A 14,784-nucleotide genomic window follows, 5' to 3' on the forward strand; every position below is an offset into this window, starting at 1 on the left:
TATTAAACCAACAATTTTCATGGAAGGAATTAGTAATCCAACAATTTATATGCAATATATTATAAAAATCAGCAGTTTGAGTTCATTTGTTTATCAAAATTTTGACTAACTTTTTAATTTCTATAAAATACAAGGATTAAATACTAACAAATTAAAATATAATGACTAAATTATAAAATTTCATAAAGTATAGGGATGGTATTCAAAGTTAGACCTTTGTGTATATATTGTTAAGAATGCTTATGCGTGTATAAATACAACTTTCGCGGATTGGATTGACACAGCGGACCCAGAAAAGGAAAAGGAAAAGGAAATTGAAAATGGAGAAGTGGAGAGCTACAAGCAATCTCCGGCGATCATTGAAATCGATTCTCAACCGTCAATTAAGTTCTGTTTCAGGTTTTATCCGCTGCATTGAGCTCAACTCCTATGAATATTTGAATCTTTCTTTAGAAATTTTGAGTATTGTTTTAAGAGTTATTCTTATTGCTTAAAGACCACTATGTTTTTTTAACAGAATTTAGATATTTAAATGAAAAAAGGAGCTGTCAATCGAGCTTCAATCTGATAAGAGATTGCAAAAGTCTAGGACAAGTGAATGCGATTCAGCACAGATGTTTCAGTTCAGCGTCGACACTTGTTCAGAGAAATCCTTCATTTTCGACGTTAAATTCCGATGACATTAGTTATTTTAAGGGGTTGCTAGGAGAAAAAAGTGTTATTCAAGATGAGGACAGGCTCGAAACTGTAAATACGGATTGGATGCATAAGTACAAAGGCTCCAGTAAGCTTTTGCTTCTGCCTCGAAGTACTGAGGAGGTTCACTTTCTAAATTTTCGGTCGTCGATCTTTTTTGTATCTTCTCCGGTACTAAAATCAAGGCCTTCTTATATGTTTTTTTGCACCCAATTTTATATTGCAGGTGGCACAGATTCTCAGATATTGTAATTCAAGGTGTTTGGCTGTTGTTCCTCAAGGGGGGAATACTGGTCTTGTTGGTGGTAGTGTGCCTGTTTTTGATGAGGTAATGCCTATTGTTGATCAATAATCTATTGTCTGATACTTATTTCGGTGGAGGCTTTCTTCTTGTCTTTTATTTAGATGATTCTCTTTGCTGATTTAATTCTTCAGGTGATTGTCAATATTAGTTCAATGAATAATATCATAAGTTTTGACAAGGTATGCTTTTATGCTATTTCTCTGTTTGTTTCTTCCGTATTCTGTTTTTTTTTTCCAAGTATAAACACATAAGGACCTTTCATTTTGAATCATGATTCTGCCGGTGTGGATCTACTTACCAGAATTCATGACGGACTTTATGAAGTTCATTCTTGGACTTTATGAACAAAGAAGAATAACACCTAGTAATCCTGATCAATTAAGAATTCTGAATGAAACTACTTTCTAAAAGAAAGAAAACTCCCCACACCATATATATGAAGGATTTTTGTATGCTATATTTCAGGTCAGTGGTATATTGGTATGTGAAGCAGGGTGCATACTAGAAAATCTTATCTCTTTCCTGGACAACCAAGGGTAATTGCTTGCTACTGTCAATGTCTCTCTTTTTTCTTGATGGACCCATAATGTTGTTTGACACTCGGTGCAGACGTTTATCCCTATATTTTATATCTGTTGATATTGATTTGTCTTCACTCATGCTAAACAAACAAATGGTTTGTTTCAGATTTATTATGCCTCTGGACTTGGGCGCAAAAGGAAGTTGTCAAATTGGTGGAAATGTTTCAACTAATGCTGGTGGCTTGCGACTTGTACGTTATGGTTCACTTCATGGGAATGTACTTGGTGAGAAATCTGCTTGTTAATTGGACTTCGAATTCGAATTTTGTTCTTTTTCTTCAATCCCCCCCCCCTTTTTCGGCCCTTAATTCTTCCTGTATAGTCCTACAGAAGTAAGATAGGTCTGCCAACCAGAAAGGAAAAATGCAAAAGAGCCTGCTGTTTGTTATGCACGGTACACCTGCTAATAGGAAAAGTTTAGGGTGTTTCATTTTCATCAACTAGTTATGCTATGTTATCCATATTCATTGTTGTACTTGAGAACTATGGTTGCTTAGGCAAGTCTCAAGTATTTTCAGTTTCTTCTCGGTGCTTGAAACTTATTCTCTAAAAGAAAAAGAAACATGAATCTCTGGAGATGGATTAATGTTAACATTGGAATTATGTGAAACATCTTGAAGTTGAAGAACTGAAAAGTCTAGCCACTTAACTGTTTCTAATAGGTTGATTGTTCCAGTATTCAAAGACCCACTGTCAACTTATCTTGCAACTTACCTTTCCCATAACATTGTAGGTCTTGAAGCAGTTTTAGCTAATGGTGATGTGCTTGATATGCTTGGGACTTTGCGTAAAGATAATACTGGGTATGACCTGAAGCATTTGTTTATAGGTGGGCACCTTTAGTAGTGGCTTGAAGCAAATTTATTTTTCAGTAGTGTATTCAACTTCCTACATATTTCTTCTATTGGTGTAGGAAGTGAAGGATCTCTGGGAATTGTAACTAAAGTTTCTATATTGACCCCTCCGAAGCTGTCTTCAGTAAATATAGCTTTTCTTGCATGCAATGATTATTCTAGCTGCCAGGTTTAATCAGCTTCCAAAATATCTTTTCTTGGGATCAATTTATGCTAAACTAATGCAGAATAATTCATCTGCTTACCATTTTCTTTCTTCTGTTCATCAGAAACTTCTCATGGAAGCAAAAAGAAAACTTGGGGAGATTCTATCTGCTTTTGAATTCTTGGATACGGAGGCAATGAATTTGGTTAGCTTTCTGTGGCATATTGCAATTCTTCTCCCAGTCTGCGCATCATATAGCTATTCTTTTTTTTCTGTTAAAGTCCTTTTCACTTTCATATTTTGACTGGACTAAAGGGTTTTTGAAAACTGTTTCACTGATTATTAATGTATAGCCCTGCAGGTCTAATTTTCTTTATTGTTGAAAGGAGGTTGGAACAAAAGCACTGCTATTTTTTAATATATATTCTCTATTTTCTTCCTACTTATTGTATTATATCTGCCAGGTTTTGCATCAATTAGATGGAGTTCGGAATCCATTACCTGCCTCCATGCACAACTTCTACATTCTGATTGAGACAACGGGCAGTGATGAATCTTACAATAGGTATCTTTGTTAGTTGGTTCTTGTTGATAATAGGAATCCTTTTCTCTTGTATATTCCAACAGAAAAATTTACATGGCTATTTATACTAAAAGAGTAGGCCGAGCTAAGGAAACATAATCAATACATTAAATCAATAATCCTAATTTTAAGCTAATCTAATCCCTAAAAATCAGTAATGAGATTAACTGAGATAAGCTGTCAACACTCCCCCTCAACTTGGTGCATAGATGTCACATATGTCCAATTTGCAAACCAAATTATGATAGCTTTTGTTGTCAAGTCCTTTAGCGAACATATCAACTAATTGCTTGTTAGAGGCTACATGACTTAAGCCCAAGATGCCGGCAGTGAACTTTTCTTTGATGAAGTGTCGATCAATTTCTATGTGCTTTGTTCGATCATGTTGTACTGGGTTTTGGGCAATACTAATGGCGGCCTTGTTGTCGCAATATAAGGATAATTTTCCTTTATTTGACAACTTTAATTCCTCCATAACTTTTAATAACCATAGTAGCTCGCAAATACCTTGAGCCATGACTCTATATTATGCTTTAGCACTTGACCGAGCAACCACACTTTGCTTCTTGCTTCTTCAAGTGACTAAGTTTCCTCCCACAAGTATGCAATATCGAAATGTAGACCTCCTATCATTCAGAGATTCAGCCCAATCTACATCTGTAAAAGTTTTTATCTAGAAATGACCATGTTTAGAAAAGAGGAGACCTTTTCCTGGGGCAAACTTTAGGTAGCGTAGAATGTGAAAGACAGTTTGCATATGAGGCTCTTGAGGATCATGCATAAACTGACTGCATATGCTATGTCAGGTCTAGTGTGTGAAAGATAAATTAGTCTACCAACCAGTCTTTGATATCTCTCTTTATCCACCGACTCTCCTATTCCATCTTACAATTTATGATTGCTTTTTATAGGTGATTCTGCGGGTTTGCATCTCATCATACTTGTCTCAATCAAGAGGTTTAGGATGTATTTTCTGTGAGATATGAAAATTCTTTTCTTTGATCTGGCAACTTCAATTCCCAGGAAATATTGTAATTTCCCTAGATTTTTTATTTCAAATTCTCGAGCCAAACATTGTTTTAGTTGAGCCATTTCTTCATCATCGTCTTTTGTCATCACTATGTCATCAACATATACAATAAGAAGAGTGATCTTACCCTTGTGATGTTTCATAAAAAGGGTATGATCATCATTGCTTTGTTGATAACCAAAAGTGATCATAGCTTTACGGAATCTATCAAACCATGCTCTGGGAGATTGTTTCAATCAATACAAGGCTTTCTTCAATTTGCATGCTTTCTGTTGTGTTTTTGCATAATCAAATCCAGGAGGAATCTCCATATATATTTCCTCATCTAAGTCTCCATGTAGGAATGCATTCTTCACGTCAAATTGTTTTAGGTTCCAATCAAGGTTGGCTACACAAGATAACAAAATTTTGATGGTGTTCATTTTGGCTATAGGGACAAATGTCTCTTGATAGTTTACTCCATAAGTTTGAGTGAAGGCTTTAACAACCAATCTGGCTTTGTACCTTTCAATCGAACCATCAGATTTGTGTTTCACAATAAACACCCATTTGCATCCAACCAAAATCTTGTCTACTGGAGGAGTTACTAGCTCTCAAGCCTCATTTTTTACTAGTGCCTTTATTTCTTCAACCATGGCTTCTTTTTACTTGGGATCTTCAAATGCTTCACGCCAATCCTGTGGAATAGATACAGAGGAAAAAGACAAGACAAAGGCTTTATAGGTGGGGGACATTGAGTCATAAGAGATAAAGTTAGACATAGGGTGTCTAGTATAGGATCTAACACCTTTTTTTTGGGCAATAGGTTTATCTAAATCATTAGGGGGTAACTCACTAGAAGAGGAAGATTCTTGGCACGTAGTAGGTTGCATGATGACTTCTTCTGTTCTAATCCTTCTTGAATACTTCTTTAAATTTGGTTTGTCCAAATGCCCAACAATCTCCTTTTGAACAGTAGTTTCCCCCTAAGTAGTAACTTCCTCTTGAACAATGGTGTTTTTTGGAATTAGGTTTTTAATAGTTACCGAGCTGGGTATCACTTCTCTCTCGTTGTGCTCCTCCTGAAAAGGTGATTGAGTTGTACCATAGTAGAGCTCAGTTTTTCTGAATATAACATCCATACTGACGAAAGTTCTTTGTGAAGGAGGATGATAACACTTACCTTTCTGTGTTGGAGAATACCTAATGAACACGCATTTAACGGCTCGTGGATTTAATTTGTTTGCTTTTCGGTCATGGACATAACGGACACATCCAAATATCCTGGGTGGAAAAATATGATTATTTTTACCTTGTAAAGTTTCCAAGGGATTTTTGAAATTAATGGTTTTGAGTGACATTCTATTAATAAGGTAGGCGGGTACAAGAATTGTGTCCTCTCAGAATGGTTTTGGAAGGTTCATAGAAAACATAAGAGATCTGGCGACTTCTAGCAAATGCCTATTTTTCCTTTCAGCAATCCCATTCTATGAAATTATCCCATAAGACTCCAAATAGGTATCAAAATTGTACTTTGTACCATTGCCAATTCTAAAAAATTGTATCTTAACATCAAATTGAGTACATACCATTTTATGAAAAGATTGAAAGCATTTAAACACATCATTTTTCGATATACATCGAAGTCATCCTAGTGCAGCAATCAATAAAAGTAACAAACCACCGATTACTAGATAATGATGTATGTCGAGTTGGTCCCCAAACATTAGAATAAATAGTCACAAAAGGAGTATTACTTCTATTATTTCTCAAAGGATAAAAATATTTAGTGTGTTTAGCAAACTCACAAGCTTCACAAAACAATGAATCAAACCAAGTCTTTGAAAATAATTCGGGTTATAACTTTTTCATAACAAAAAATAATCTTGGTTGATAATCTTATTACCTCCAAAAAAGAAAAAAGGCTTGGATAGATTCACCACTGCTCTCCAACATATATAAGTCATCATGCAATCTATCACTGCCAACCTTCATCCCTGTTTGAAGGTCTTGGAATACACAATGATTAAAAAAAAACTCAATTTTGCAATTTAAGGTATTTGTGATGATACTAACAGATAAAAGGTTAACTGGAAAACGTGGAACATGTAGTATAGAGGATAGTTTAATATTGAGTATACAGTTGACGAACGTGATCCAGTTACAAGAGTAAAAGATCCACCGACTATCCTGACACTTTCTTTTGTTTGACTTGGGAAGTAGTTTAAAAAACTTTTAGAGGAACCTGTCGTGTGTATTCGCACTAGAATTAATACTCCATGAGTCAATATTAATATGAGTATTATGACCTGACTTTACAAAATTGGATGTTAGATTCGAGGGGTTATCATAAATAATATATATTTTTTAATTCTTTTATTTTTTTCTAAAAAAAAATGCAACCCAAGAGCCAATAACAGCAAGGAAGATCAGAGAAACACCAACAAAGCCAATGATGGTGGTCGGAGAATCAAACTCGATGGATGTAAGTTGCACGTGCCGACGCATGAGCAAGAATGCCGAAGCTGTGGGTGGCGTGTGAGAGCCATGCACAGCTCAAGCTCTTGATATCACAGGAATCCTTCTCTTGTATATTCCAACAGAAAAGTTTACATGGCTATTTATACTAAAAGAGTAGGCCTTACTAAGGAAACATAATCAATACATTAAATCAATAATCTTTATTTTAAGCTAATCTAATCCCTAAAAATCAGTAATGAGAGCAGTTGAGATAAGCTGTCAACAGTTCTTATTCATGTTTTGGTAATGAATTTTTCACCATCCTTTATCTCTGGCATTCATAATAAGAGACGCACAATCTTAACTGAAGTTCAAATGATGGAACCTACCTCTTGAGTTGTAACTTAATTTTGGATTTGTGGGTAATTGATGCTGTCAAATGATCTTTCATTAACCATTTTACTGACAGAAAAAATATGAATTTGGTTCTTAAGGCTTCTGGCTTCTCCTAAATGAAAAGAAAAAGAAAAGATTAAAGATCACTTGATGATTATACTATTTTTTGTGATTCCTTCAAATACCTATTTTCAGCTATCAGTGCCAATAATATCTACATTGAGTTCATAAATCATAAGAATTCCTGCAGGGAGAAACTTGAGGCCTTCTTACTTAGCTCGATGGAAGGTGGTTTAATTTCTGATGGTGTTCTTGCACAAGACATAAACCAAGCATCCTCATTTTGGCGAATACGAGAGGTTCCGATTTTGATACCACATTTTTTTAATTGACAACCATCAGTGACACTGCCAATTTCATAAGCAAGGTTTTAACTGTAAAGTTCCTTCTCTTACATTGCAGGGTGTGCCAGAAGCATTGATGAAAGCTGGTGCCGTTTACAAATATGATTTGTCATTGCCCGTTGAAAAGATGTACGATCTTGTGGATGACATGAGAATAAGACTTGGTAAGCAAAGTTGTTACCATTTCTGTGTATAAAATATTTCTTTTCTAAGCAATTCAATGTGATTTTGTTGTTAGTAAATAACTCGTCCAGCATTTCACAGAATATAATCAAAGTCCACTCTTATCTGCATGTTAAATTTTCAGGTGACTTGGCTAAAGTAGTTGGATACGGTCACCTCGGGGATGGAAATTTGCACCTTAATGTGTCTGCTCCAGAGTACGATGATAAAGTAAGGTCCTTACTTAAAACTTGGAGAATGCTTCCACAGTTTTATTTACCATCTGCAATATATTGTACAGATTTTAGAACAAATTGAACCCTATGTCTATGAGTGGACATCTAAACACCGAGGGAGTATCAGTGCTGAACATGGCCTGGGACTGATGAAAGCTAACAAGATTTATTACAGCAAATCTGCTGAAACTGTGAGCTTTCCTCTAAATAAAAAGATGCAACGAATTTCTCTGTTTGCTGGTTGTGTTTCTCCGAGTCATGGTTGTACTTCTTGTCTAAACTGAGAATCTGTTTGGATAGGTACAAACAATGGCTTCTATAAAAAAGTTGCTTGACCCCAATGGGATACTCAACCCATATAAAGTCCTTCCACACTTACTTAATTCTTAGAGCCGAGGCTGGGAAAACAAGCACAACCATGAAGTCTTCTCTATTTTTTCCACGTTCAGTGACTAGGATTTCGAATGTGCAAAGAAAGAAGTCATGATGGAGGTTAGCTGAAATGGGCAAAGGGGGAAGAGCCGAGGAATTTCTATGAAGAATATTGGTTTGGCAGACAAAGGGCATCGCTTCTGATATGGTACATTGAATTTGGTATAATCATCAAATCGAATAAGATCAAAATGTGCAAATCACGAGTAAATGATACTAATTGCCAAAATAAGTTGGAACTTTGTTTAGCCTTTTTTTTTTCTTTCTGTAATGTGATATTGTATTATATTTGATGTTGGTGTGTTGAATCTTTTGTAATGTGCACTGATCAAAATTGGGTTGTTTATAGGCTATATGTATTGCGGCACACAATATGTAACTTTCCGAAAAAAGCTTATAGATAATCAGCTACCACGTATAGCTATTTCACCATTGAGTGCAAAACAATAAGATAGCAGAAAAATCATATGATCTTCGTATAGTACAATGTGAAGAATGTAAAAGAAAACTAAGAATAAAACAAAATGTCTTTCTCAATCATTCCTTCTTTTTGGTCTTAACAATTTGAGTACATTCTCGTAAACAATAAATGTTATCGAAGAAGCAGGAACGTTTTTCAGAAGGTTTGGGGTTATCCCCTTGTAAAACCCGCGGATACCCTCGAACCTGCAAGTCCTCAGATGCAAATAAGATCAACTTACGGAGGAAGGACATTGCAAATTTTAATATGGATTAATGTTTATCCTCAGCAATAAGATGGAAAAATCGGGTTTCGGTATGTTCTCACCTGGCAGTTTCCTTCACAACATGCCAACTATTCATATATCTTGGAATTCCCTCTTTACTAGGTCTTTGCTGCAAGTGATGAAGAGGTAATTTCAAATTAGAGTCTTCAATACAAACCAACACTAAGTTGCGGATTATCTTCTCAAGTCAACTTCACTATCTATCCCTTTATTTCTCGGGGCTTGGCAGTAACGGATACTGGTATGTGTCCGACACAGGGATATTTGACTGTCCTTGGAGGATTCCCATACTAATATCCTAACTAAAGAATTCCGATGACTCATTTGTATTCATAAATGAAAGATTTTGATTTTTACTTTACCTGTGCTCGAGTTCTAATAACCTGGAAAAAGAAAAAAAAAAGAAATCACCCTTGTAAGGCACCATGACCGGCCAGTTCAGAGAAGGTGAATAGATACAAAGGCCTCACACCACTTATACTAATGAATACCTGAAATGGATATGTAATAAGAATTGCAGCAATTTTAGATGACCCCCCGAGCAGAGCATAGTCAAACGAGTTCTGTGCAAAATGGTAAAGATGTTAGAAATCATTATCAGTTAACCACGAGGAGACAAAAAGATCTCGATAGCATCAAGTTCAAATTATCAAAGTCATGAAATATCTCATTTGTTTGAGTTTGTTAAACCATGCATGCCCAAGAACACAATAAACAGAGATACTCTGGGCATATGGCACCAGTCACGTGTTTGTACGACATCTCTTATGCATCAATCAAAAATATATTGTAAAGTAAATCCAAACTTTATACAAACAGCCAAACAGGAACTGAATTTACATACCAACAAATTACTGGCACCTTCAGATTTCTGTTTTTTCTCTTTATAATCAACCATTATCCTACGAAGTTCCTCATATGCTGTGAACTGAATAGCTCCATGAGAAACCTGCTAAAGTCCAATTAAGCAGTAAATTGCAAAAGTATAAGATTATGTCCAAAACTTATCTGGACATGGGTATGGGATAGACACGTGCTATTATGCTAAAGTCCAACTAAGTAGTACATAGCTCCAACTCTTCATTTTTCCTGAAGTACTCATGTCCAAAACTTATCTGGACATGGGTACGAGGATAGATTCCAAACATCAAAGGCTCTCCAAATACATGGAAAGCTGAAAAAAAGAATTGAACATGTGAGTGTCAGATACTTACATCTGAGTTTGAGTAACATAGATACTACTCAAACAATTTAGTCTTATTTAGCTCTGAGATATTCAAATGCTGAAAAAAAAAACCCACACATGATGTGAAAAGCAGGAGCAGAAATACGACTAAAGCAGCCAGCAAATTACCATTAACAGACCCGGACCAAGTCCTTTATAGAGTGCAGTCCATCCTTCTTCTCTCAGTATGGTTCTCAAGGCATCTGAAATAATTAAGACATCAATTTTGCACAGTTAAATATCCAACTGAAAACATTGAGGCACAAAAGGAACTCATGTTGAAAAATATAAACACCTACGATCATCCATCATTTTCAAAAAGGGTTAAGTTCTCAACAATTCTGAAAATCATATCTGCTTAGTAGTGTTAAATCATCTACTGGAATATCAAATCGCACAAGAAATCTACAAAGGAAAAAGGTGTATCTTCTAAAAGTTCATGCATCAACATCTCTGCAGGACCAATGATATCAAATCATTTACTTGCTAGTGCTTGGAGTCAGAGTTAGTATGACTCACTACAGAAATGGTTATCGCAGACTCAGAGCACATTACTAGCAAAATAACGTAAGATGAAGGGCAGACCATAAATGCCAGAATAACGTCGACTTTGATGAAGAGGGTTCTGGAGCTGCAATCTCGTTTTTATAAGCCAAATAGGATTTGTGCACAAGGAAACCTGAAGAACGCCACAGGATTGAAATTGTTAATAGAATACAAACTGAAAACTATCTCAATTAACATAGATTAAAGGCCAATCCAACCTAGCATCAGCAGTGAGAACACGAGTACATAACTAATTTAACATCAATTGAAGGCCACAAGATTGAAATTGTTAATAGAAAACAAACCAAAAACTATCTCAATTAACATCAATTAAGGGCCAATTCAACCTAGCATCAGCAGTGAGAATACGAGTACCTGACTAATTCAAACCAAGACAACTCAAATAGTATCCAAATGCAGCAACATCTAGTGACATGCTATTGAAACTTAGCATCTTAGACCATCCTAAATGGTTTTAAGCTCGGTTATTAGTAAATTTTACTGTTAAAAGAAAAGTTCCTTTCAGCTGTGAACTTTGATATTATTAGTAAGTATGAACCTTCCACTTTTCCACCAAATCATTATTAGAAGTATATATACTCACCAAAGCTCCAGCCTCAGCAGCAGATGCGAGATGATGGCCAGAGCTAAGCTTCTCTTCTCTGTTTTTAGAATACCTTTGTTTAGCTCTGCCATAGCTACAGAGAATAATAATAGAACCTCAGGTTAATTGATTGTCATAAAACATTTTTCAACCTGGTAATAATCCATATATATATATATATATATATATATATATACACGTATGCCAACTAATGTACTGTAATCAAGCGTTTCAAAACACATAAAGCAAAAGGAGAAGCTTGTAACACGTAAATTTATAGTTGATACTTACAAGAAGAAATATAAACCCCATGAAACGGTGGATCCTAAAACTGCAGGAAGAAAGCCAGCATAAAGCCCTTTCAGACCCTACATGATCAACCCACAAATCTGTAAACCATCAAAAGAAAAAAAAAAAGGGGGGACTTCGCAAAGAGAAACTGTAATCTCCAATGAAAGCTAGACACCAAAAGAAAGTACCTAAGAGTACTAAGCAATTACGAATCAGATAGAAATCACATAATTTCATGGTTACATGACTAATTAAGTAGCTTAAAAATGCTAATACTTGAGCAATACAATCTGATAAGCTAAAGTAAGAAGAAGAAAAAGGTGCGAACCTCTAAGCGAGTAATGGTAAAAATGGCGTGGGCGGTGTTCTTGTAAGCGGGGAAATTGGTGACTCGACCATCGTTAACTGTATAAAATTCAATCCAATCAGCGGCATAAAAGGCTGAAACATATTTGACTAAACTATGCGTATACGGAGAGAAAGGGAGATAGAAGAAACGGAGGACCTTGAAATCTGGTACGAACGATGTCGAGAGGGTACATCGCGGCTACGGTGGCGAAACCCGCCACGGCCCCGGCGGTTGCAGTCTCCCATTGCCACTGTGATAGTGACATTTCATTCAAAAGAAAAAGGAGCGGCGACTTGCACAAGCAAAAACAGGGTCGACCGCCGATCGCATCTCGCGCTACCGTTATTTCTGGTTCGTTTTATATGGGCTCCAAAGCTAACGTATACGTATATGATTAATAAACAACAAAGTGAAAGTGGTCGGGCCGTCGGCCGCCACTTTGAATGGGCGGGCGAAGGATATAATATCAAGTTATGGTTATGGGTCATCTCAGCAAGAAACAAAGGAACCACAATCCACTCCACCTTCTGTTTTGGACTCTGACAAGTTGGCCCAAACACAAGTGTTTCTTTTTCTTAATTGTCGACATTGATTTTGGTTAATTAATAAAATAGGACCTTGCAAGTATTTGTATGGTAAAAATATCATACTAAGTACATGTATTATATTTTAGATTACATTTTTATTTATCTATTTGAGAAATGAGCAAATTAATCCCTATATATTACATAAAAATAAAATAATCCTTAAAATTGTGTTGTGAAATTCTCATTTTGGTGTTTTCCATATAAAGCATGATAACAAAAACTTATAATTTTTACACCTTTATTCAATTTGAATCTTATTCTTTTCTTTGAAGCAAATTGATCCTTAACCTTTCACTAATGTGACACTATTTTGTTTTATAAATCTAATAAAAATTAATTTTAAAATTATAAAAATTAAAAAGTTCATCTAACCATAAATAAAAATATAATTAAGAAATTTTCAGAAAAAAACTATTCAAAATTTAAAATATATATACTTAAAAATATAAAAATATTTTAAAAAGTAGAAATGCAAAAAATTTAAAAATTCAAAAATAATGAAAAAAATTTGTCATTGTTAAAAAGCGAAACTTAAAATCTAACTTAAGTAAGTAGTATTAAATATATTTGTTAAACTACATTGCAAGTTACCCAACTATGCTTAAAATTTTTTGACCACTTAACTCTAAAATTTATAAAATGATCACTGAAATTATCGCATTTATTTTTATCCAATTATGTTAACCATCCAATTCTGTTAACTATTATTAAATTTGTCATAAAAAATGACGTGACAATTTTAAAATGTCATAGAAAAATGACATTATAATTCAAAAATTAACATGGTAACAAACTTAACTCTCAACGTTTTACACATGTCAATTTGGTCATAGTTATTTAGTAGTTGCCTCGAACTACAGATGCCTCCATATGTTTCGAATCGTGATAACCCTCAATACATCCAAAGGACTACCTTCTGAAGAGTATCAGACTGCTCAATACTAAATGCATCATTAGGGCTAGTTTGAATAATCCATAGTGTCAGGAGGAAGCGTCCAAGTAGTAGGGAAAGTGAAGTCCTTAGGGAATCTATGCTCCACTAAGATGTACTTGGTTCAATCCAATCCCAAGTTACTAACTTTCCCAAACACTAGAAGCTCAACGTGCCTTCCCTAACGCTTGGTGAAACACACTAACCCGGGGTTTGTCGTTTGGTTCAAAGGGGCCAGGCTATACAAGTTTTGAAAATGTACGTAAGAGAGGAACCCTGTCCTATTGGCGACACAAAATAAGGAACTCCATTAAGAGGCACCAACAAGCTGCCTCAATGCAACCTCGTAGAAGTTCAACACTTCGTAGATAAACTCGCGTGAGGGTAGATGGAACCCAACTTCCAGAACGTACAAAGGTAAGAAGAACCCAAGCTTCCTATCGTGGTGCTTCAGCCCACAGGTTGTACCCAGCTCAAGTTTGTCACGGAGGATACTAAATTTGAATTCATAGTTAATTTAGTAACAGCCCTCCACACTACAACAATCTCTACATATTGTTCTGGCTAGTGGTACATTCAAATGCCCCTTCAAAGCATGCTCCCCTATCCTTCATTTTCCCTTTTTGTTTTCACGACTATCAACCTTAAAGTTGGACTCGGCCTCACCCCCATGACTCCCTCTTACCATATTCGACCCAAACAAGAAAAATGTGGGAGATGGAAAATTAAAAATTTTAAACTTACCGAAAAGAAAAACCAACTCGACGTCGATTAAAAACTTCATAAACCAAGTGAGTAGTAAGATGAAAGCAATAAAATCGAAAGAAAATAATGGACTTTGAAACAAAACTGTTGGAACTTAAGCAGTAAAACAAAAATAAAAGCAACAGACCAGACAAAGAAATCGAAGCATAAACAGAATGAAAACAATTTGGAAAATGATAACTGAAAATTCACCTTAATTTTTCATTCAAAATTTGAATAATATATGAGTTACAAAGTAATGGGCAGTTACCTAATGACTTAACTGCTCCCACTAATACAAGACTAAAATTTGCTTGAATTACACACAAAAGGTAGCTGACATATCAGCTATTACATCAACTCAAATCATAAACTAATTCTACCAACTTTGTGAAAAAATTACGAACTAGCCAAAGTTACATAGGAACAAAATGATCAAAACATATTGTTGCATTCGGTTCAGCTCAATTTCTGCACTTCAAACAGTTTTCTTCTTTGG

At 35.3% G+C, this 14,784-nt stretch overlaps 2 protein-coding genes across 3 annotated transcripts; one reads left to right on the forward strand and one right to left on the reverse strand.

Moving 5' to 3' along the window:
• The first annotated feature begins 268 nt into the window (after positions 1–268).
• On the forward strand, positions 269–8,694 carry LOC105776901 (D-2-hydroxyglutarate dehydrogenase, mitochondrial). The gene is made up of 15 exons (XM_012599855.2): positions 269–399; positions 518–819; positions 923–1,024; positions 1,132–1,179; positions 1,466–1,536; positions 1,688–1,806; positions 2,315–2,410; positions 2,495–2,604; positions 2,705–2,785; positions 3,045–3,145; positions 7,279–7,387; positions 7,491–7,596; positions 7,740–7,825; positions 7,896–8,021; positions 8,131–8,694. The coding sequence occupies exons 1-15, from the start codon at positions 321–323 to the stop codon at positions 8,218–8,220; spliced, it is 1,626 nt and encodes a 541-aa protein (XP_012455309.1). The 5' UTR covers positions 269–320; the 3' UTR covers positions 8,221–8,694.
• Positions 8,695–12,411, reverse strand: LOC105776902 (folate transporter 1, chloroplastic). Of its 2 annotated transcripts, none has more exons than XM_012599857.2 (11): positions 12,180–12,411; positions 12,003–12,079; positions 11,675–11,751; positions 11,384–11,477; positions 10,819–10,912; positions 10,363–10,436; positions 9,853–9,957; positions 9,500–9,571; positions 9,371–9,391; positions 9,050–9,117; positions 8,695–8,928 (listed from the first exon to the last, which is right to left on the reverse strand). In XM_012599857.2, the coding sequence occupies exons 1-11, from the start codon at positions 12,286–12,288 to the stop codon at positions 8,796–8,798; spliced, it is 924 nt and encodes a 307-aa protein (XP_012455311.1). In that variant the 5' UTR covers positions 12,289–12,411; the 3' UTR covers positions 8,695–8,795. The 2 variants fall into 2 exon arrangements, with proteins under 2 accessions (XP_012455311.1, XP_012455310.1); XM_012599856.2 differs by having other exon boundaries at positions 9,853–9,960.
• Between the last annotated feature and the right edge of the window lie 2,373 nt (positions 12,412–14,784).

Source organism: Gossypium raimondii, chromosome 10 (assembly GCF_025698545.1).
Source record: "Gossypium raimondii isolate GPD5lz chromosome 10, ASM2569854v1, whole genome shotgun sequence".
Taxonomy (NCBI): Eukaryota; Viridiplantae; Streptophyta; class Magnoliopsida; order Malvales; family Malvaceae; genus Gossypium; species Gossypium raimondii.